This window comes from Dasypus novemcinctus, chromosome 2, assembly GCF_030445035.2.
Source record: "Dasypus novemcinctus isolate mDasNov1 chromosome 2, mDasNov1.1.hap2, whole genome shotgun sequence".
Classification (NCBI taxonomy): domain Eukaryota; kingdom Metazoa; phylum Chordata; class Mammalia; order Cingulata; family Dasypodidae; genus Dasypus; species Dasypus novemcinctus.
The window spans coordinates 188,569,837-188,594,398 of record NC_080674.1 but is presented as its reverse complement, the minus strand read 5'-3'; the positions used below and the strand labels follow the sequence as shown (position 1 = coordinate 188,594,398).

At 50.3% G+C, this 24,562-nt stretch overlaps 1 protein-coding gene across 1 annotated transcript in view; it reads left to right on the top strand.

The window, feature by feature from the left end:
• Positions 1-24,562, top strand: part of COL23A1 (collagen type XXIII alpha 1 chain) — a 395,557-nt gene that overhangs the window by 321,624 nt on the left and 49,371 nt on the right. Inside the window, exons 4-5 of the mRNA XM_058283157.2 lie at positions 12,716-12,723; positions 21,950-21,976. Coding sequence (XP_058139140.1) covers positions 12,716-12,723; positions 21,950-21,976 — 35 coding nt within the window. The remainder of the gene's footprint in view (positions 1-12,715; positions 12,724-21,949; positions 21,977-24,562) is intronic.

Sequence of the window (24,562 nt, the reverse complement as noted above, 5' to 3'; positions counted from 1 at the left end):
CTTTTTTTTAGAACAGAGGATGAAATTATTCCGTTTACTCAAAAAAAACCATTCGAATTATGACTCCAGCTGACAAACATCTAAAAGGAAAACAGAGGACATACTGGGCCCCTAGAACCACGGTGGGTCCTTTCTTGGCTGTCACCTCCCATGACCCTCACAGGGTGCTGTAGGCTAAGAAGATATTATCATCCCATTTTGCAGAGAAGGAAATGGAGGCTCTAGGGGGAGAATCATCTTGTCTTAAGTCCGTACTGGCCAAGCAGCAGAGAGTGCCTCTTTCCCCTCCGTCTCCTTCCCGTGCAGGGTCCTGATTGCGCTGCCTGTCAGAGAACAGTGTGAGCAGCATGGAGCAGACGTCCCTCCCTGGCTGGTTTGGACCAGGCCTGCGGTTTATTTCTAGGTAGTTTCCCACACATGCACATCCTCGCTCTCACTCCTTCCCCCCTACCACCCAGCTCTTTCCTGTGCCCCAGCTGAGCCTGGTGGGACAGTCTCTGACTGTGATGCTGCTGCAGACTTGCAGATAGGGCCCCATCCTGCCCGGCGCGGGAAGCGGGGAGGTCCTCTCTACCTCCCGGTGGAAAACTTTGCCTGGAAAATGACGCGATGGCCCTGCAGTGTTCCTGCATCTCTCTCAGTGATGGCCTGGATTTCTCACCTCCTACGCTGGCCCATTTCTTGGCTGGGGAAGACTTGTGGCTGGGCCAAGGGAGCTCAGTACTGCCCCTGCCCTGTGAAACCCTCTTTCTAGGGACATTAGGCACTGTCCTTTCTCTTCTCGGGAGCTCCTTCCCCCCAAGCCCTTTCCCTGGCTCCCACAGCCCTGGATACTTCCCTCTGAACCAGCACTTCCCATGCCTGGTTGTGGTTATCTGAGAACTTGTCCTTCTCCTCTACCGAATCATGGGTCCCTCAGGGCAGAGGCTGGGGCTGGACCCAGGGCACTCAGGAGATGCTCCATAAATACTTGTTGAGAAGAAGGATGGCAGGAAATGGAGGGAGGAGAGGCAAAGGGTCAAGGTGGGCAAATGGAGGACAATAAAAGGGTTAGGAGGCTGGAGGAGATAAGGGTGAAGCAATCAAGTGCTGCATGGCCAACGCCTATGCTAAATATACAGACAAATGGAGGTACCCTCCCAGAACTCTGCAGCTGCCAATCTCAGCAACAGTTTTGGTGCTAGGTTTGTTTTTTTCTTTATCCTCCACCCCACCTCCCACCCTCCAAGAAAACATTTTTTTAAAATCCAGCCAAAGAAGCATTTCTGGAACAGTGGTGTAAGGCCACGTGAAAATCTGCTCCTCCCTAAAAGCAGGGAGAACACTTGGAAAAATTGACTTTTTCAGAACTCTGGAAATTAACGAAAGGCTTGCAACAACCTAAGGAGCATTTATTTAAGAAAATGGTGAATCTTGGTATGAACAGTGCGATTTGTAGTATTTTAGCTTGCCCTATTCCCACCACTGTCCACGAGAGCCTCAAAAAGCAGCAGCCTTACAACTGCAGGAACTGTGAGAAACAGCAGACTAGCAGCCACTGGAGGTGGCAAAACACATTTGGCGCTCCCCAGAGAATTGTCACTATTCAGCCTGTCTCACTGCTCCCTGTGAAAGTCCCATACACAGGGTTTGTCTTTACCTGATCTGGTACAGAGCTCATTTAGTGGGAAAAAACTCCTATCCCAAGGACCCATGTCAGAAACAATAAACAGCAACTGTTTAACACTGTAGCTTCCTGAGGTGGCAATACAAGTTGGGGCAAACAGGAGGCTGGCTCAGAAACTTAAAGGAAAATCTAGGAAATGAGATGAGCAAAGGAGCTTTGAAAAGTTCCAACATATTTCTGGGTCTCTAGAAGGCAAACCCATGTTCAGGGCCATGCACGTGTCCAGGAAAGACCTGAAAGGATTCCAGCATCTCAACTTGGCTGGCCTGGGGGCTCTGCTCAAGCAAGAAGTGAAGGCTAAAGCAGAGTTATAAACTGCCAAAGTATTGAAGTTGTGCCCCAGCACACACAAAGAGCCCTTTAGTAAAGAGTGGAAGACTCTTTATGGATTATGATGTGAAAGGATATCTGTCTTAGTTGACCACTAAGCTAGCCAAGCAGAGACTTCAGTGGTCATAGTGAATGACAGAGAATACAGACTTTAGAGGAATAGCTGAGGAAAGCCTCTGAGCAACAACAACAAATCCTGGGAAGGGAGTAGGAATCTTATTTTCAAAGTTGTCATATTTTATTATTTAAAATGTCCAATTCTCAACAGCAACAAAAAATTATGAGACATGCAAAGATGCAGGAAAGTATGACCAATAGAAATTGTCCCTGAGGAAGCCCAAATGTTGAACTAACTAGACAGAAACTTTAGATCACCTAATATAAATATGATCAAATGAGAAAAGGAAACCATGTCTAAAAATTTAAAGAAAGCCTGAGAATGATTTTCCACCAAATGGGAAATATCAAAAAAGATATGGAAAGTATAAAAAAGAACAAAACAGAAATTCTGGAGCTGAAATGTACAATAACTTAAATGAAATTTTCACTAGAGGGGTTCAACAGCAGATTTGGGCTGGTGGAAGAAAGAAACAGCAATCTTAAAGATAGGTCAGTTAGCCCTACTTGCTCTGAGGAACAGAGAGGAAAAAAGAAGGAAGAAAAATAAACAGAGCCTCAGACTCATGTGGGACACCATCAAATATACCATAAGGAGAGGAAAGAGGGAAAGGGGCAAGAAAAGTATTTGAAGAAATGATGGCCAGAATCTTACTAAATTTGATGATAAACATTAATCTACACATCCAAGATACTCAACAAACTCCTCATAGGATGAACTCCAAGATATGCACACCTAGACACATCATAGGTACACTGCTGAAAGGCAAAAAAATGAACCACTAACCCTGGTTCAATCCAGTTCCACCATTTACCAGAGACCTAAGGGTCAGTGATGGCTGGTGTGTAGTAGGAAAGAGATCATCAAGGTCATTTCTACTCTCAAGTTGCTTGGCCTCAGTCAAGCAGCAGACCATTGGGGTGATAGTGTGGTCAGTGACCCTTTTGGAAGAGACATAGGAGAAGCCATCACTATGGTCTCCAGAATTGGAGACAAGCCAGTTTGGGAGCACATTGGATCCAGTTTCATTCAGCATCACTGCCAGCTATTTGATAACAACAGAACCCAACTAGACACAATTTATGTGGACACATCACACATTGACACATCATGCACTTTTTGAGAAGGACAGCAGTTCCAGGGGAAAGCTGTCATTTTGGAGAAGATACCTACCCTTCCATTCTGGAAAAGCCAGCACAGTATCATGGCACAGGACCATCAGCCCATGCCAGACAGCTGCATCATCAGCTTGGTTTTGAGACTGCTCAAGGTTGATGAAGACCCCATCATGAGGTACCACCAGATGTTACCATGAAAGAACATCAATAGGGAAGCAGCTATGGCTCAAGCAATTGAGCCCCCGCCTACCACATGGGAGGTCCTGGGTTCAGTTCTCAGTGCCTCCTAAAGAAAAGACAAGCAAACACAGAGCACACAGCAAACAGACACAGAGAGCAGATAGTAAGTACAAAACAAAAAGGGGGGAGGAATAAATTAAATAAATCAATTTTTTAAAAAATTTTTAAAAAGAACATCAACATGCTTGGGTTTGCACCAATGATATGTTCAAGCTTGCCCTGTACAGCTTTGGCTGACCTCCTCTCCGTCAGTCACTAACGCTGTTTCCTTTCCCTCCTCTTCTTAATACTGTTCACACTCCTCCAAATGCTCCAAATGAGTAGGGCCACAGTGGGAGTGGGTGCAGTGTGCTGCTGCCATAGAGGTGTTGTCAGTGATGTTTGCATATTACACTTGTTGCCCCTGACAGAAGCTTGTGTTGTACTTGTGCATGCCTTGGAAAGACCCAAGTACTGTAATGCAAAATGTTGTGATTTTTTTAAAATCTGTTAATAAGTTGCTCTAGTAACCCAAAGAAGTGAGGGAGAAAGCAGCTGCCTCACTGCCCAGACATTGATTTGTTCAGATGTTTCAATGTTTTATTATAAAATAAAACCACAAAAAAATTCTTAACAAAAAAAGGGAGAAATTGTCTAGACATTCTCAAACAATGGAGATAACTCATTACTAGCTTACCTGCCCTATAAGAAATACTAAAGGGAGTCCAAGGTTGGAATGGAAGACACTCTACAGTAACTTAAATCCACACAAAGAAATAAAGAGCACCAGTGAAGATAACTACATAGATAAATATGAAAGACAGTATAATTGTTTTTGTTTGTAACTCTTTCCATCATTTTGATTTAAAAGACAACTGCATAAAGCAATAATGATAAACTGTGTTGATGGGCCTGTAATGTATAAAGATGTAATTTGTATGACACTAATACAAAGGAGGGGGTAGGGATTAGAGCTTTATTGGCGCAAAGTATTTTTATATCATTAAAAATAAATTGTTATTAATTAAAACTAGATTTTTAATGAATATGTTAATTATAATCCCCAGGGCAACCACTAAGAAAAATAGCTAAAACATATGTAGTCAAAGACACAAGGGGATTAAAATGGTACACTAAAAAAAAAAAAAAATCTACTTAACAAGAAAGAAGGCAGTAATGGAGTAAGAAGAACAAAAAAGAAAACCTAAGACATACAGAAAATATATTCCAAAGAGACCAACACAAGTCCTACCTTAGGAGCAATTACATTAAACATACATGGATAAACACTCCAGTCAAAGCAGAATGGCAAAATGGATAAAAGTTTAAATATATAATGAAAAAGTTTTAAGCATATGTTGTCTACAAGAGACACACTTTAGATTCAAAACACAACAGTTTGAGATTTAAATGATAGAAAAAGATATAGTGGAGCCAATGTAGCTCACTGGAGGAACTTCTGCCTTGCACATGTGAGGTCCTTGTTTCAATTCCTGGTACCTCCTAAGAGAAGGGATGCAGAGAGTAATGCATCCCCTCATCAGGCACCCAAAAGGAACCTTATAAGGGAAGTGGATTTGGCTCAATTGATAGAGCATGTGCCTACCACATGACCCATGTGGTGAGCTGGCCCACATGCAATGCTGATGCACACAAGGAGTGCCATGCCATGCAGAGGTATCCCCTGTGTAGGGAACCCCACACACAAGGAGTGCACCCTGCAAGGAGAGCCACCCCACGTGAGAAAAGTGCAGCCTGTCCAGGAGTGGTGGCACACACACAGAGAGCTGACACAGCAAGATGATGCAACAGAAAAGAAACACAGATTCCCGGTGCCGCTGACAAGAATGCAAGCAGACACAGAACAACACACAGCAAACGGACAGAGAGTGGACAATGGGGGGGAGGGAAGGGGAGAGAAATAAATAAAATAAATCTTAAATATATATATATATATATATAGCATGCAAACAATAACCAAAAAAGAGCTGAAGTGACTATGCTGTCATACAAAATATCAGTAAAGTATTGTTCCTAGATAGAAAGAAGGATATTGTGTAATGATAAAAGAAGATATAGCAATTTTAAACTTATACGCATCTAACAACAGAGCTCAAAAATACTTGAAGCAAAAACTGACAGAACTGTTGGGAGAAATGGACTATTCAACAATAATAACTGGAGATGTCAATACCTCACTTTAAATAATGGCTATAATAACTAGACAAAATAACAGAAAATAAATAGAAGACTTGAACAACACTATAAATTAACTAGACCTAACGGATGTCTATAGAACACTCAAACTAACAACAGTAGAATATATATTCTTCCCAAGTGGACATGGAACATCAAGACAAACCATATGGGAAGCGGCCTTGGCCCAGTGGTTAGGGCGTCCGTCTACCACATGGGAGGTCCGTGGTTCAAACCCCGGGCCTCCTTGACCCGTGTGGAGCTGGCCCATGCGCAGTGCTGATGCACGCAAGGAGTGCCCTGCCACGCAGGGGTGTCCCCCACATAGGGGAGCCCCATGCTCAAGGAGTGCGCCCTGTAAGGAGAGCTGCCCAGCGTGAAAGAAAGTGCAGCCTGCCCAGGAATGGTGCCACACACACAGAGAGCTGACACAGCAAGATGACGCAACAAAAAGAAACACAGATTCCTGTGCTGCTGACAACAACAGAAGTGGACAAAAAGAAGAACATGCAGCAAATAGACACGGAGAACAGACAAGTGGGGCGGGGAAGGGGAAGGGGAGAGAAATAAAAATTTTTTTAAAAAGACAAACCATATATTAAGCCATAAAACAAGCTTTAATAAATTTAAAAGAATCAACATCATACAAAGTAATGAGGGAATTAGAAATGAGTAACAAGGAAATTTGGGGAATTCACAAATGTGTGCAAATTAAACATCACACTGTTCAATAAATAATGGCTCAAAGAAATCAAGGGAAATTAGAAAATACTTTGAGATTAATGAATATGAAAACAAAACATAACAAAACTTATGGAATGTGGTTCCATTTTTGAGATGGTAGCATGAGCAGCTACATGAGCTCACTCCCCAGCAAAACAAACAAAGCTGTTGAAAGCTACTTTTTTGAAAAAAGCCCACAAGCATTTAAAAGTCTCTGGAAATTGTCCTAAGGGCATACAGCTAATAAAGAAATATTTGTTCAAGAAAATCTACTAAAACTTGGTAGGAACAACAGTGTGTGGCATTTAAGCCACAACCCACTGCCTCCTTCCTCCTACTCCAGCTCAGTCTGATGGAAATGTACATGTCCAAGTAAGTGGGACGCCCTCTCCCTTGCCATCAGGGTTACAGTATCTCACCAGGTTGGGGCAGGGGAGGTCACCGGCACTTCTCATCCAGCCCAACTCCTGGCTGAAGAGGTTAAATTCCTGGTAAGTGCAACTGAGTGTTCAAGGGCTCTCTTCCTCCACCCTGCCCCACCCGCGGGACAGAGGCTCTACCTGGGTATGGCTGGTTTGTAACACTGGGGCTCTGATCGCACTTGCCCCTGCTACCCTGCCAGGTAAAAACCAGACCTGAACGAGCAAGCCCAGAGGACCAGAGGCTACCGTTCCACCCAGAGCCCAGAGAAGCGGTTCAGAGAGTTTGTCCAGGGGGCATTTTGTAAAAAAAATACCAGGGGGCATTTTGTAAAAAAAAAAAAGAGAGAGAGAGAGCTCCAAAGCTTCCAAAGGAACTGACTTTATAAGGAACTGACTTTATTTGCAACAGAGTGTGTGGGGGGGTTAAGCCTAAGGGCACTCTTGAAAACAATAGCTCCCCTAATTAAGAGCAATAAAGTAAACCTCAAGCTAGCTAGTTCATCCGAGAGGAAAAGAGACAGCTAAGAAGAGCCCTCCTGGAGATGAGAACAGACCTCAAAGACTAGCCTCAAAAACTTCCCCTGTTGAATTTAATTGGGTCAGACTTCTGAGCAATGTCAAAAACAATAGAACAATCAGCCAGTAATGAAGGGAACCTGAATGGTGGGGTTAAATACCAAATGAAGCAGACTGTGTGACAGGGAAAGGGTCTCAAGGAACCCTGCTAACACCACTGTCATCCTAGGTGCTTTCACCTCTGCGGAAGGATGCCCAGCCAAATCATAAAACAAATAAGCCAACAACAACAAAACAAACCCGAGAGGGAAGGGAGGGGAATTGGTATCCAGAGTTGCTATAACATATTACTTAAAAGGTTCCATTTTCAACAACAGATAATGAAACAGGATCATGTATCCCATACATAAGAAAATAAAAGCAGTCATTGGAAACTGTCTTTGAGAGGGACTTGAGATCAGAATTAACAGACAAAAACTTCAAAGAACAAAAGGAAACCAGTCTTCAAAAAAGTAATGCAGAGGGACAGATGTAGCTCGAGCGATCGGTCTCCCACCTCCCATGTGTTGGGTCATCTTGTTGTGTCAGCTCTCCATGTGTGCGGCGCCATTCCTGGGCAGGCTGCACTTTCTTTCGCGCTGGGCGGCTCTCCTTATGGGGCATACCCCTTGCGCGTGGGACTCCCCTACACCGGGGACACTCCTACGTGGCACGGCACTCCTTGTGCGCATCGGCACTGCACGTGGGCCAGCTCCACACAGACCAAGGAGGCCCAGGGTTTGAACCGCGGACCTCCCATGTGGTAGACGGACGCCCTATCCACTGGGCCAAGTCTGCTTCCCTCAAGAGTAGATTTGAGGTGGCAGAAGAAAGAATCAGCAAGTTTGAAGGGATATCAATAGAAATTGTGCAATCCAAAGAACAGATTGAAAATAGAATGAAGGAAAATGAAGCAACCCTCAGAGAAATTTGAGATATCTTTAAGCACATGGACATACACATAATGGAAGTACCAGAAGAAGAGAAACAATAAAGCAGAAAAAAATATTTGAAGAAATAATGCCTGAAAACTTCCCAAATTTGCAGAAACCATTCATCTACATAGCCAAGAAGTTCAAAAATCTCCAAGTAGGAAAAATGCAAAGAGATCCATACCCAGACACAGCATTGTTTAAAAAAAAAAAAAAAAAAGCTGAAAGTCAAAGACAAAGAGAAAATCTTGAAAGCAGTAGGAGAAAAATGACTCCCAACACACCAGGAACCCTGAGAAGAGTAATAGTTGGCTTCCTAAAAGAAACAATGGAGACCACAATGCAGTGGGATGACATTATCAAAGTGTTAAAAAATAAATTAAAAAATAAAACTGTCAACCACTAATTTTACATCCAGAAAAGCTGTCCTTCAAAAATGAAGGAGAGGGAAACGGACTTGGCCCAGTGGTTAGGGCGTCCGTCTACCACATGGGAGGTCCACGGTTCAAACCCCGGGCCTCCTTGACCTGTGTGGAGCTGGCCCATGTGCAGCGCTGATGCGTGCAAGGAGTGCCCTGCCACGCAGGGGTGTCCCCCGCGTAGGGGATCCTCACGCGCAAGGAGTGCGCCTGGTAAGGAGAGCCGCCCAGCGCGAAAGAAAGAGCAGCCTGCCCAGGAATGGCGCCGCCCACACTTCCCGTGCCGCTGACAACAACAGAAGCGGACAAAGAAACAAGACAACAGGACACAGCAAAATAGACACAGAGAACAGACAACTGGGGTGGGGGGGGGATTAAATAAATAAATAAATAAATAAAATGAAGGAGAGGGAAGCGGACTTGGCCCAGTGGTTCGGGCGTCCATCTACCACATGGGAGGTCCGCAGTTGAAACCCCAGGCCTCCTTGACCCGTGTGGAGCTGGCCCATGCACAGTGCTGATGCGCGCAAGGAGTGTCCTGCCACGCAGGGGTGTCCCCCGCGTAGGGGAGCCCCACGTGTAAGGAGTGCGCCCCGCAAGGAGAGCCGCCCAGCGCAAAATAAAGTGCAGCCTGCCCAGGAATGGCGCCACCCACACGGAGACCTGACACAGCAAGATGACGCAAAAACAAAAAGACACAGATTCCCAGCACCGCTGATAAGAATAGGAGCAGTCACAGAAGAACACACAGCGAATGGACACAGAGAGCAGACACCTGGGGGGGGGGCGAGGGAGAGAAATAAATTAAAAAAATAAAAATGAAGGAGAGGGAAGAGGATGTGGCTCAACAGATAGAGCATCCGCCCACCGTATAGGAGGTCCAAGGGTTCCACATCAGGGCCTCCTGGTGCTTGTGGTGAGCTGCCCCGTGCGCAGTACTGCTGCGCGCAAGGAGTGCGAGCCCACACAGGGAAGCGCCAACGTAAGGGTGCCCTCCACACAAGGAGAACTGCCGCACGCAAAACCGCAGCCCGCCCAGGAGTGGAGCCACAGACACGGAGAGCTGACGCAGTAAGATGATGCAACAAAAAGAGACACCAATCCCCAGTACCGCCTGATGAGAAATAAGCGGACACAGAAAAAACACACAGTGAATGGACACAGAGAGCAGACAGCAGGGCAGGGAGAGAAACAAATAAATAAATCCTAAAAAAGAAAAAAAGATAACCTTTAAAAAAAATGAAGAAGAAATAAAATCATACAGTGGGGATGGTTGGTTGCCCATCTCGGCAAATATACTAGAAACCACAGAATTGTGCATTTTATAGAGGGTGAATTTTATGTTATTTGAATTGTATCTCACCAAATATGTTAGTTCTTGTTTGTTTTGTTTTTTAATTCAATGTGTTTCCCTTTGCCTTCAGCATCACTGCCTGCCCTGCAGTATCTAAGCAAAGTAATTGCCCAAAACCAACCCCACTCCCAGGCTGGCCCACTTGTCCCTGAATTCCAGGGATGCAGCTTGTATGTGACAGTCGTGGCACAGCAAAGACGCCAGAGGCCCATCTGAGGTGCCATTTAAACAGCAGATTCTTCAAACCTATTACGTATTTAGGGCTTGTTTTACAAACTGAAGCCAAGCCAAGGAAACGATCAGCTATGGTCCTCTTCTCCGTAGGATCTAAGATGAGCGTGTGTGTGCACGTGTGATACGTGCATGTGTTAGAGGGGAGAGGGTGCTCGTACGCACTATTTCCTGAAATCCTTGTTGCACTCCCTAGAGGCAGGGATGGTTACTCCCCAGATTTCACAGGTGCAAAGTGTTATTTTTTAACACTTTGATGAAGTCATCCCACTGCGTTGTGGTCTCCGTTGTTTCTTTTAGGAAGTCAACTGTTGGGCCTTGGAGAGAAGGCACCTGCTCAGGATGTGTAGAACTCCTCAGCTGTAGACCCAGGATGCTAAGGCCGCTGCACCTCCCTTACAGCACAGCAAAATTAAAACAAGGGCCCAGGGCCCGAACTAAGTGCCAGGCCCACTAACTCGTGATTGGTTCTGGATTTGCCAACCTCCAAACCTCGTTTCATCCACTCGCAAACCAGGTTTAAAAGCCAGGGAGTGGGTGTAGCTCGGTTGAGCACCTGCTTCCCAAGTATGAGGTCCCAGGTTCACTCCCTAGTGCCTCCTAAAATAAAATAAATACAGCAGGGGTCAACAAACTAAAAAAAAAGCCACACAAAAACCCTCGGCCCAGTCTGTCCTTTGAGGAAAGGTCCTGGAGGAGCTTAGATGAAAGTCGCTGCTCTCCTGGTGGGCATGGGTTTGGGTTTCCAACAGTCAGGAGCTGGGGGCTGGCCTCTTCCCTGAATGACAGAGGCAGCGGGCTCAGTCAGAACCGGGGCTTGCTGGCAGAGCAGGGCGCAGCAGAGGGACGTCGGGGGCCCAGGGGTCAGAACCGGGGCCTGCTGGCAGAGCAGGGCGCAGCGGAGGGACGTCGGGGGCCCAGGGGTCAGAACCGGGGCCTGCTGGCAGAGCAGGGCGCAGCGGAGGGACGTCGGGGGCCCAGGGGTCAGAACCGGGGCCTGCTGGCAGAGCAGGGCGCAGCGGAGGGACGTCGGGGGCCCAGGGGTCAGAACCGGGGCCTGCTGGCAGAGCAGGGCGCAGCGGAGGGACGTCGGGGGCCCAGGGGCAACAGCAAGGCCAGCCTGGAGCTGTGAGCAGGGACAGGCCCTCGAGGGGCTCCACCATCTGCCCTCGGGCCCTGGCACGTGGACCAGACTCGTGGCCGAGGGCAGATGCTGCCGGACACCTGCCAGCGTTTGGGAATATATCCGCCCAGTTAGCTTGTCAAGAAAGCCAGAACACACCCTATGGGAAACACTCAAGAAACGATGGGGGTTAGTCGATGTGGCTCAAGTGTTCCAGCACCTGCTTCCCACGTGGGAGGTCCCCAGTGCCTCCTAAAAACGAAAACGAGCAATAGGCAAGCCAACAAGAAAACCAGCTCAGGGGAGCCGACGTGGCTCAGTGGCTGGACACCACCAGCTTCCCACAGACAAGGTCCCGGGTTCAATCCCCAGCATCGGTACCTCAAAAAAAAAGAAAAAAGCAACGATGGGTCCCAGAGGGCCTAAGAGCTCTAGGTGGGCATGGTGGGCCCCCAGACCTATTCCCCCCTCTGCTTACCTGTCAACACTAGATAGGCAGCTTGCCCACCCGTGCACCCCCTCCTCACCTCAAGGAGGGAGCGGGCGTGGTTCCAACTCTGGGAAAACCTGTCAGGTCCCATCCGTTCAGTTAGAGAGGCCAGAGAACCACGGAACCATCTATTCCCTCGGACCCATTGTCTTTATTTCCCTTTTTTTTTAATTGCTTCCACGTTCCTGACAGCAAAGTAAATGGATTCAGTCGATGCCTGAAACACATGTTAGAAAGCTGTGCGCAGGAAGAATGGGCTGCACAGCACGTGCGTGGGGCCCAGCCTGTGCCAGGACCACTGCGTGGTCAGCTGAGGGCCAGGGTCCAGCCGCACTTTCTAAGCAGGGACCCCTGGGGAGCCTGAGCCAAGCATGCCACCCCGTCCCCTCCCTCTTGGGGGCCCAGCTGGCTGCAGGCCGTCAGTTCCACTCCGGAGGCTGCGGAGTTCAAAGAAGCCAGGGGGAAGGGCTTAGAGAGGCCGTGGCTTACCCGGGCACCCTGCCCTGCTTGCCCCTTGTCCGTTCAGCCCTTACTGAAGAAGCGCTGCTTACCAGCCTGACACCCCTCCAGGCAGTTGGGGTGCATCCGGGAACCAGACACACACCATCCCAGTTCTCCAGGAGTCAGCCTGCGAGCGGGGCTGACAGACAAGAACGACATGCCAGTAAATGAATGTAGTCATGACAGATTTCGGTTAAGAGCGCAGAAGGAACTAATTAGGGAGCTGCGATAGGCACCCACGGGGGCGAAGCGGGAGGCGGCGTCTTCAGAGTTCACGGGCGTGGCGGGCTCTTCCAAGGTGGCGACCTTGAACCCGAGGCCCACCTGTCTGCGCGGGGAGCGGCAAAGGGAATGCCCGTGGCCCGAGAGAGCTGGCACCTCTGGGGGACTGAGGGCAGAGGGGAGAGCAGGTGATCCAGGGTGCTGGCGAGAAATGAGGAGCAGGGTCATGCTGGAAAGCTGGGAGTTTGGATCTCCTTCCAGGTGTGATGGGAAGCCCTGGTGGGGTGGACACTCTTAAAAGTTCCTCGGTTAAGGTGGGGTGCGTGGAAGGAGGAGTCTGGTTGAGGGGCTGTGGCAAAGCTGCCAGCGGGGAATGATAATGGCTTGCTCCCATGGGGCCAGGGGACACCCAAGGAGGGAGGTGGCTGGGGAGCATCTTGGGGTCTTGAGGTGGGCTAGGTATTGTCCCACCCAGCAACGGGACCGGTCTCCAGAATGCTGTCACCGCCCTCTGGAGACCGAAGGTAGTGCCGGAAGCCTGGGGTCCCACCGGGCCCCACCCCCTCCTGGGGCGCTCAGGGGATATTCAGTAGACATAGTTCTATCTGCCAGCACCGCTTATCTTCATGCCCCTCTGCCAGGCTCAAGGTCAAACTGTGGGGTTCTAAATTGGAAATATAGACACGTCTCCCAACGATGTAAGAAAAGAAAGCCAGTCTCCTTGCCTCTCCTGTCCTTCAGCCACTCGGTTCCCCTCCTCAGGACAGCCCCAGGGGACACTTCCTTCTGTCCACATCCAAAGATGGTCCATGCTCACACAAACAGAAGTGTACAGATGCTCTTTTTTTTTTTTTTAGCAAAAATGGCTGAATATCATACATACTGTTATATGCCTTTGCTTCAACTTACCCATATTCCTTTTTTTTTTTTAAGATTTATTTATTTATTTAATTCCTCCCCCTCCCCTGGTTGTCTGTTCTCTGTGTCTATTTGCTGCGTCTTGTTTCTTTGTCCGCTTCTGTTGTCGTCAGCGGCACGGGAAGTGTGGGCGGCGCCATTCCTGGGCAGGCTGCATTTTCTTTCACGCTGGGCGGCTCTCCCTACGGGGTGCACTCCCTGCGCGTGGGGCTCCCCTACGCGGGGGACACCCCTGCGTGGCACGGCACTCCTTGCACGCATCAGCACTACACATAGGCCAGCTCCACACGAACTTACCCATATTCCTTGAAGAACATCCCATATCTGCCCATATAGAATTTCCACCATCTTTTTCACAACTGCATCCTATTCCATTTATAGAGCTACCACCATTTATTTAATCAGTCCCATTGGTGCTCTTTCTAATGCTTGACTGTCTCGAGCAGGTCTGCAATGGATGTGCTCATACACCTGTCCCTTTATATACATCAATTCTCATTATTTGCAGTAGTTTTGTTCTATAAAGTCACCACAAACACTGAATTAGCAAATTTCAAGCTATTACTCCTAGGGAAAATACTGGGTTAGATTCTTGCCAGCCTTTTATCAATCAATCCATACATAGCATTGTTTTACATGTGTTTCTGTTAAGAGGCACCTTATTTAATAAATATTGTTGATTCATTAACATTGAACTCAGGGCCTACAGCACTATAATTCATACCTGAACAACGCTTAACTGGCACATATATTTTTCTCCATAAGGCACAATACATCTTTCTTGCACTTAGGAACGCTAGACCGCACTTCAGCACTACACTTGGGGGCCATTTTAGACAGCAAAATCACCAACAGAAACATAAAAAGTGCAAAAACCGTAGCACTAAATAGACCACAAAAAGGACACTTCCGTAGAGATGGAAGCTGAAACAAGAAGACAGAGCATTACTTTGTGCTATCTTAGCTGGAACAGGCAGATTGGGCAACTCAAATTTTTCACCACCCTGCACATGTCCACGAATGGCCACAAAAGCACCATGGGTGTTGATATGGGGTTTACAAATAAATTTTAGCATGTGGTCTGTCTTAGTGTTCCAGGCTACTATGCAAAACCAAACAATCAGGTTGGCTTACACAACAAGCATTTATTATCTGATGGTCTTGAAGGCTAGACATCCAAAATCAAGGTATCAGCAAGACTATGATTTCTCCCCAAAGTCTGTAGCGTTCTGATGCTGGCCAGCCGCAAAGCTTGGGGTCCCTTGGCTGGCACCCCTTCCCGACATCACATGGTGATGTCCTTGATCTTGTCCTGTGGCTTTCTCTAACTTCTTGCTTCTTCTGCAGTCTGCATAATACAGACTAAAGCCGGGATTCAGGTGGACCCCACCTAAGTAGCATCTTAGAAGATCCTATTCACAAATGAGTCCTTTCCTTAACTAACAGCACGTCCTCAAAGGGTCCTATTTACAAGTGGGTTCACACCCTCAGTCTTGGATTAAGATTTGGAGCATGTCTTTTGTGGGGGTGTATAATTCAGTGTACCACATAGACATATTCACAAATACAGAACCCATGAATATAAGGATCAAATATATATATCAACATAGCTACAGAATAAATTTCTAGGAGGATAATCGTGTCAACTGGCACATAAATTTTAAATCTTAATAGGTCTGCCAAATCACCCTCTGTAGAGAATGTACCAAATTATCCACCATCTGCTAATCTTTCATATGACTCCCCTCATTTCCCTTTATGCTGTAGGTCATCAGATGTTTTCATTTTTCCAAGTTGTTATGATTGTAGTTTTAATCTTGGTTTCTTTGATTATGACTGAAGATTAGCTTTTTATTTCATGTGTTTACAAACCATTTTCAGTTTCTTTTCTGTGCACTTTCCATTCATAACTCTTGACCATGGATGTTTTTGGAATTGATTTTGTAGGAGCATTTTTAGTTCAAGATATCTAGCTTTGGTGACATGAGTTAGAAGTTTTTTTTTTGTTGTTTTTTTTTTTTTGGTTTGGCTTTCAAATTAGCTTACAGTGCTTTTTGCCTGGCAGACATCTTTTGGGGTTTTTTTAAATGGTTGGATCTGGCTTTTCTTTTATGGCCTCTGGATTATGAGCTGATGTTAGAAAATCTTTCCCTCTCCAAGGTTGCAGAGGAATTTTCCCATCTTTTCCTGTGGGGTTTTTTAAGGGTTTTCTTTACAACATGGACATCTGTGATCCTTTCTGAATTTATCCTGCTGTCTGCTGAGGCATGGATCCAACTTGCTTTTTTTTCCAGATAACCCCTCAGTTGTCCCATCCCACCCCTGAATATCCCATCTCTTCCCCACTGCTCAGGGCTGGAGGGCCAGCTCATAGCCAGGGAAGGCCGCCTGTGGGAGAGTGAAGCTTTGACCTCAGGGTGGAGTTGGCAGTGTCCTGATCAGATTCAGCCTTGTAAGTGTCACTCCAGCCCCCATCTGGAGACTGGAGAGGGGCCAGCCTATTGGACGCTGCCTCTTATCCCAGGCACTGTCACCCTAATTTCTCGTTGATTACAGCCCCAGGGTCACCTTCCTCCTCTCCAGTCCTCCTTCCGTGGGTAAATTCTTGTGGATTTTTATATCCACACACAACGCCCTACGCAAACCTGGTCTCTTGATTCCATGGCCTCCTGTCCCCGCAGTGGGACGCGAGGAAGCGTTCGTGAAATCACGGTCCACACGTTCCAGCCCACTGTCTGGGTTCCCCGACCCCCGCGGTCCTCCCATCCTGCCAGGTGTTCAGATCCCTGCATCCCAACACCTGCCGCTGTCCCTCACCCCTCGCTCCCCTCAACGCCACTGGTGGCCGCCCACCTGACGCCCCGGGGCCCCTCTCACTGGGCCAATCTCCCACCCCGGTTATACCCAAACCTCTGCACGCTCCACTCCAGCACCTGCGCAGCCGACGGGGCTGCAGAAAAGCACACACCCAGCCAGGCTCCCTTTGACTTCAAGATACCAGGCGGTGTGCCCTGACCACCCACCCTCACACGCTCCCGTTTCATCCTTTGCCTTCCTCCTCAGCCCCCTACACCTCCTGCACCAACATCCCTGAAAGAATGGAAGCAGTCAGAAAAGAACAGCACGAGCAGCCCCCGTCCACACACGTAGCAGCGCCTGCAGAGAGCCTGCCGGTCCCCACGGGCGGACAGCCTCCACTCAGGCACCAGGGCCAGCACTCACCTCCTCAAGGAAGCCCTCCCCGCTTCCTCCTGCATCTTGAGTCTTTCCCTCTCTGCTGCATGCTGGCCATCACACAAACATGCTGCTGTTTCTCTCAGCTTCAAAGAGGAACTCCCCTCCCCTGGATCCTGTGGCGTCGCCCCCACCCCAAAGCCGTGTCTTTGCCCCCCCCCCCGCAGGGGAACTCCTGGAAAGCACTCGCTGTCCTCCGTCCCTCCCCTCCCTTTTCTCTTCAACCCTCCCCCGTTCGATGTCAGCCCCTGTTACTCCACCGGTGTGCTCCTGTCTGCCGCCTTTGTCGCCAAATCCAACGGGTCCTTTGGGCTGGGCTTGACACAGGAGATGGCTTCCTCCTTGAAAGGCACTTTCTCCGCTCGACTTTGTGGACTTCTTCTCCCCAACTTCTAAAGGCTTGAATGCACCCACACACACACACACAAGCACCCCAGCCAAACCTACCCCTGCACCCCCACAGCCTCCCCACCACCCCCGGAACAAGGCCTGGCCAAGAGAGCAGGCGCTCAACCGCTCAGTTGCTCCGGCTGCGATCACGGCGCCTTCCGTGACCCTCCCCACCCACCCTCCATATTCAGTCTGTTGAGAGGCCCTCTTGGCCCTGCCTCTAGACAGATCCAGAATCCGGCCACTGCTCACCACCTCCGCAGCCACCATCGTCCCTCCCCGGCCGCAGCCTCCCCGATCAACCCTCACCACCCCACCCTGGGAGATCCTTGTAAAACGTCACCTAGGCGTTGTCATCCTCGGCTCAGGACTCTGCAAGGAAACGTTAAAATGAGTGGATCTGGGTATCTGGGGGGATCGCGGTATGTTGGAGTTCTCTGTGTGGGTCTATATTATTATTTTCATGACTGTCCTATAAACTTGAACTTATTTCCAAAATAAAAAATGTAAAGGAAAGAATTTCTTTTTAAAAAAAAAACTCTGCCTGGGATCCGTTCTCAGAGAAAAGGCGAGGTCCTGGAAAAGGCCAATAGGCCCCGCCTGGTCTGTCCCCTTTATCCCTTTCCCTCCCTCCACCCACCTCCCATTGCTTCCCCTTGGCATGTGCTCAGCCCTCATCGTCTGCCTTGCTGTTCCTTAAAAACGAGACACCCTCCCGTCCTCGGCATTTGCATGCGTGTTCTCAGCCTGGTGTGCCTTTTTCCCGGAAATCTTCATGACCACACCCGACCCTGCCCTCAAGCCTTTGCTCAAGTGCCATCTCAGGAGACTTCCCTGAGCATCCTCTCAAATACTCCAATCTATTCTCCAGCACTTCCAGTCCCCCCTTCCCCTGCTTTTCTGCCTCTTTTGTTCCGTGCACTTATCACCTTCTGGGTCATGTCCTTAATTATTATGCTTCTTATGTCTCCTCCCTAAAGGGTAAGCTCCATGAGAACACGGATCTTTGCTCTGTTCACTGATGTGCCCTAAGTGCAAGAACAAGGTCTAGCCAAGAGAGCAGGCACTCGATAAATAGCTGGGGAATGAATGAAGAGGAAGGGCAGTTGGGAAATTGCTGCAGTCATCCAGCTGTGGAGGTCAAATGGATTGAGGTTGTAGGGTTGCAGAGAGAGAAGTGAGTGGATGGATTCCAGAGGTTCAAACAACAGATGTGCCGAGAGCCTGGGGAGGAGAGTCGTGGATGAATCCTCATCCTGGTTTACATCGCCGGGTGGGAAACGGGGTCATTCAGAGAGCAGGCATGGCGAGGAAGAGAGCAAGTCTGTGGGCAGAAGACCAGGCGTGAGGTTTGGGGTGTTCCTTTCAGGAGTCGTTGAATGATTCAAGGGAAAATCATTCTGGAACTCAGGGGCAAAGCCTGGGCTGGAGATTAACATTTAGGCCCCAACTGCATATTACAGTCCTGAGCATGGGTGAGATCCTCCAGGAAGGAGAGAGAGGGGAGAGAGGAGACATAATGGGAAGAGAGGAGATTTGGAGAGGTGGCCTCTGAGACTCGAGTCTTGAGGAACGTTAGCATGTAAGACCGGGTAGAGGAGACTGAGTCAGCTAGAGACAGAGCCTGCAGGGAGGTGGGAGGAATGTGACATTTGGACCCCCAAGGGAAGAAGGTGCTTCAGGATGGAGGGAGAAGTCAGCCTCAGCCACACTCCTCCCTCCACCTCCCTCACCCACACAATCACCTCTCATCTTTTGGACTCAGCCTCTTCTCCCTTTTGGAATCTGCCCAGCCTGGGTCAGACCCCTCGTTCTGTGCTTGGAGGTCCTTGTGCTTCTCCGACCTACGTAATTGTTTTCTTATGTATCTCTCTAATGAAAACTCAAGCTCTGAGTCTCAAGGAACTTGCCTATTTTACTCTCCTATTACTGTGTCTCCTTACTTACCTCCAGTGTGTCTGGCCCACAGTTGGCCATCGGTAAATATTTGTTGGCCATCTCCCGACGCAGCCTCATTTTTCAGAGTGAGAGTTGGGATCTGATGGGGAGCGGAGAAGTTACTGGTTTGGCAATGGCATGGCTTAGTGGAAAGCCTAGGAGTTTGAGAATTAGGAGACCTCATCCCTGAATGAGCTCCACCTCTAATCAACAGTGTGGTCCTGACAAGGCCAAGCATCTGTGTGGCCATCTGTCTAATGGAGATACTGATTATGCCTCTCGAGCGCAATAATGGACTTGAAACAGACCTTGCAAACAGTAAGGCGTGGGCCCCTGTGGATTTCTTATCGTTCTCCCATGAGTCCTTGTAGCGTGGGACACATCTCAGCTTGTGGCACGAGCTCTTGCCCCTTGCCCGCTTGTGCCTCTGTGCATGTCCCCTTTACCTTCCCTGGGCACACCAGGCTCAGCCGCACCTAGCCCCAGTGCTGGACTGTGGTTTCCCACGCACGCCTGCCCCAGCCACACAGGTCTCCCTGCCCTGACCCAGGTTCTTCCCCATCAAGAGCGAGGAACCAGCCTCTGGTGACTACCAGAACTTTTGTTTCATACGGAAACAAGGTCTGAGTCCTACCAGGGTTGCCAGAGCCCAACAGAGGCCATCGCCAAGCAGGACCCGGCAGCCTTGCCAAATGAGCGAATGAATCAGGACATGGGCGAACCGTCCTTGTCACCCAGATGACCGTCCTGGCCCCTCCATGGGCAAAGGTGGCTCCCTGCACTCTGCCAGTTGGCTTTGGAGCCGATAGTTATTTGCAGGGTTGGGACAGGAACCAGCCCCTGCAGCCTTGGGGTGGCCGATGGCCGTGCTGCGGGAAGGGCCCGCCTGGGCAAGGGACCCTCTCTCCCTTGGATTCTGACCCTAGCTTCTCTGCTTGTGTCTTGCAGGTCCTCCAGTAAGTGTCCTGGATTTTACCCTCCGCTCCTGCAAGATAAGACATTTTGTTTTCACTCTGTAGTGCTACCATGAAAATAATTTTCTGTTAGAGAGGAGTGTCCTAAAAAAAAAAAAATCAGTTCCAGCTAGGGGCCATAGTTTATCAGTTTTTTTAATTAGCAGACTTTTTTTTAGCAATTTAAGGTTTACAGAAAAATTGAGCAGGAAGTACAGAGAAATCCCGCATCCTTCCTCCCTTCCCTCCACACACATTTCCCACATCTTGCATTAGTGTGCTATAGTTGTTATAATTGATGAACCAATGTTGGTACATTGTTAAAAACTAAAACCCACAGTTGACGCTGGGGTTCACTATTTGTGTCATCTGGTTCGCTGGGTTTTCACAAAGACATCGTGTCACGCGTCCCCTGTTACAGGATCACACAGAAGTTTCACTCCAAGATTATTTTTTTTTGGAAAGGGGGGTGGTCGTGGTTTTTTTTAAGCTATCGATGAACACAAGCACAGATTTCTACAGGTGTGTCCTGCTCCCCGCCAGCATTCTGTAGCCATTTTCCTCCCACAAGAGCTGGCTCGAGCCTGCCTGCCCCTCACCCAGTCTTTGGCTCAACTTGGCACGTAGACATCCAAGCACCAGGCCCTCGCTTTTAAAATGCCGTCCCACTGTGGGTATTTTCAAACATTTGATCTCGCACGCTTTGTCGGGAGGGCTCTGACGTCAGGCAGTTATTTCAGGAATAAGGCGGACTGGGTCGCTAAATCCTGGGGTTCATTTTCCTTTGTTGTCAAAGACTTGTCTGCTCCCTGAATTGGATCGCACAGCCCTGGGGAGCACAGCCAGCCAAGGAGGGTCTTTAGAAGGCTGCAGAAATAAAACACCTCTGCAAAGGGCACGGGGGGGGGGGGGGGGGGTGCCGCCTCCCGAGCTTCCCTTGGCCGGCTCCCCCGGGGACAACATGCCGTGCGGGTCGCGGGGGAGCGTTGTTAGCGACCCTGGAAATCACATTCGTTCTCCAAGGCCCGGGCAGCGTCTGGCTTCGATTCGTCTTGGCAGCCTTCCCGAGCCCGATAAATCCTGACGAATCAATTCAAGAAGCACATTGACAGTCAGCTTGAGCCAAAACGAGCCTTCCAAAGAAATTCTTTCCTGATGAGCAATTTTATTTTTGACTTCCACTTAACACGATACATTTCTCCATCGGCACCCTGCAGAATCGAGGCTCCTTGGTGCCTGGGGCACCGCATCGAGCCAAACGCCAGCCAACGAAAGCGTGTCGATTCATCGGCCACCGGCAGTTTTTCCCTGTTGAGTTATTTCTGGCTGTCACATGGAAGCTAGCTCGAGTGTGTAATAGTGGCCTTTTATTTTTGGCTGGTAAAATATTAAGTGTATTGAACAAACACAGAATTCTCAAGCCTCAGCCCACCCGTGGGGAGGGGAAGGTGGATGCGTCACCGATCCAAGTCGGACAGTAGCATCCGGGAGAAATCTCTGCGGCCCCTTATCGGGGTGCCCGTGACGCCGAGGGGGAACGCCCCTGAGCAGGCCTGATCCTGGCCCTGTCGCGGGCGGCAAGATGCAGCTCTCCACAGCCCGTGTTCCCGCGCGCTCTTCGCCACGCGCCCCAGCTGGCGTGGGTGGGACGCGCGTGGGTGTGTGCCCTGGTGGTCCCCTGAAGCCCCAAGGTCCCCAGGGAGGCAGGCAAAGGGGTCTTGCCCCGGAGGCCCCCCAGAAGAGCCCTTGCGTCCTCCCCGCGGGAAGCGAGTGACAGCCCGGCAGACTCTGCTGCAGACCAGGTAGCGGCGGGGGGCTCTGGGCTCTTGAGTTCTGAGGGATGCCGTATGGTTTTCCGCTGAAAGTCTGATTATTAATGCCGTATTAATTACCACAGGGGCAATCAGGACGAGATGGCTACCCGGTAATTTGCCCTTTATTTATTTATTTTTTGCTCTCTTTGCGTCTTTCTCTCCACTCTATCTGCACTCCTCTCTTTCTCCTCCTGCCGTGCTTCCAAGTGGAAATGCTCTCTCCCTGGAGGGGATTGGCGTCTGCTGGCTGAGCCGGCTCCAGCCCAGGCTCCCCCCCACCCCACCCCCGGCCCCAGACAAAACAGAGAGGCTGCAAGGCGGTGTTTGTGGGCATTCTGAAGCCACCAGCCCTGCTCCCACCTGCCTGGCAGGCCGGCCCAGAGCCCCTGCGCTGTGACTCGGCTCCAGGCAGGCTGGGTCTCCAGCCTCTGCCCGGGAGGCCAGGGGGCCCAGTGCCACCCACCACGTCGGGTCCCCAGAAAGAGAAGGCGGCTTGGTTCCAGCTTTGACCTTGGGGGGTGGGGGGTTGGGCATCGCTTCTCACGTCTTTTACAATAAAACCCAAAAGTGAGCTTATACATGGAAAAACAATCGCCCCGCCCCAGCCGAGGGGGCTGCACGTCGGAAGGAAGACGAAACGTGTGACCGGACAGGGGGTAGGAAAGCAGCCGTGAGCGAGGGCAGGGTCTAGAAGTCCCAAGGCACCTGGAAGTGCGGCGGGGAGTGGGGTTCACCCCGTGGGAGGGGGGCCCGCTGGACCGTGGTGTCAGGGTCAGGTTTGTGCCATGGCCTCGTGGTGTGGGAAGAGGCTGGGAGGCGAGTGTGGGTTGGTTCAGAGGCCTTGCCGAAGAGCCACCTGGCGATAGCGGAGAGTGGTCTCCGTCCTGGCTGGAGCAGCCCTCCGGGAAGGGTGGGGAAGGAAACCCAGCCCGGAGCGTCAGGGAGACGAGGCCTGGCTCCCAGCTCAGCTGGCTCCTCGGGGGACCCAGGGGAAGGAGTCAGGGGCACTGAGCCTCAGTCTCTCCAAAGTCAAATGAGAGGATGACTTCCCTTGGGTGTCGTAGCTGGGGTTTAAATGACACTGAGGGCGTGACAGCTCCCCATAAAGCACAAAATGCATTTCAAACCGGCCTCCGGGACTCAGTGGAAACTCTTGGGGAGTATTTTAATCTGCAAAAAGGCTGCCCAGGCAATGCACCAGGAAGGGGTTGGCTTTGCAAGGGGGAGGTGTTGGGTTGCAACCTTACATTCTGAGGCCATGAAAATGTCCAAATCAAGGCGTAAGCAGAGATGCTGTCTCACCGAAGGGTTAGCTCAGGAACATCATTCTCTGGGGTCCACAAAAGACTCAACGCAGCACCCTGGGCCGGGGGACAAGGCACTTGTTCTCAGCTGCTCCAGATCAGCCGCCAGGGGCTCTGTGGCCCCCGGCAGCCTCCCCTCCCGGGGCCCGGGGGAGGGCCCGGCCCACTGGCTGTGCGGGTGAAATGAGGTGGAGCTGCCAGGGGCCAGAGCGGCCGCTCTCCTGGGGCCCGAGGGTGGACGTTCTCTGGGAGAGAAGTTCAGGGCCCGGCAAACGCTCCTCGTGTCCTAGTTGCAGGCCGCTCTGGCACCCGTTGCCTCAAATGCCACAGGACAGGGAAGCCCTGAGCCGGCTGGGGCAGGTGGTCCAGGGGTGAGGGGACCCTGTGGAAACCTCTGGGAAGGGGGAGCACATGTGGTTCGAGGAGTTGAGCGCCCGCTTCCCACATGGGAGGTCCCGGGTTCGATCCCCGGTGCCTCCTTAAAACCAACAAGGAAACAAATGAAAAAACCAGCGAGGGGAAGCCCATGTGACTCCGGATGAGCACAGGCTTCTGGCTGATGAGGTCCTGGGCCCACTCCCCGGCCCCCTACCTCAAAAAAAAAAAAATCTCCGAGTTGCTGATCTCACAGCCCATCATTTCCCCCCAAGGCCAGCTCGGCTGCTTTTTCTGAGGCGTCCTGCCCAGGTTTGCCTGCAGACCTTGCTCCTGCCAGGTTAGGGCATCTTCCCCGGCCAGGCTGGCCCAGCCGTGAGCCTCCAAGCTCGGTCCTCCTGTCCCTGCCACCGGGCTGTCCTTACCGTGAGGCACACAGGGCGGAGACGGCCCTCTGCTCCCTTCCCGCCCCTGTGGGGGCACCTTGTCAGCCCCTGGGCCCACGTGCTGGGAGCTGAACTTGCGAGCGCGCGGCCTGGGTGGCGGGCATGGCTGCTGTCTGGGCTCCCGGCAGGGCATTTACTTAGCAGGGGCTCCACGGGTGGTCTCAGAAGGCAGGGCATCTGCCTGGTGCTCAGGGACCCGGGCCGCCGTAAGAGCCACCTCGTGCGGGAAAGTCGGCCAGACCCAAATCCGAATCCCGGCTCGGCTGTGTGGACTTGGATACGCTGCAGAGCCCCTGGGGACCTGGACAGAGTTGGAGGGCTACAGGAGATAATGCATCAAGAAAGTCACATTCGAGCGCGTCATGGCAGCCGCTCAGTAAATTACAGTCTTTCTCCTCTTTACCAAAGCCTCACGCCAAAAAAAAAAAAAAAGGTAGGCTCGAAAAAAATAAGTCAATCTATTCCACATACGTTTGCAGTATTTGGAAAGGAAAAACGCTTTGAGAATGGTCCGTTTTAGAAAAAAAGTTCTTTTCTGCAGCTTAGTAAAGCTCAGCATCTGCCTCAGGGA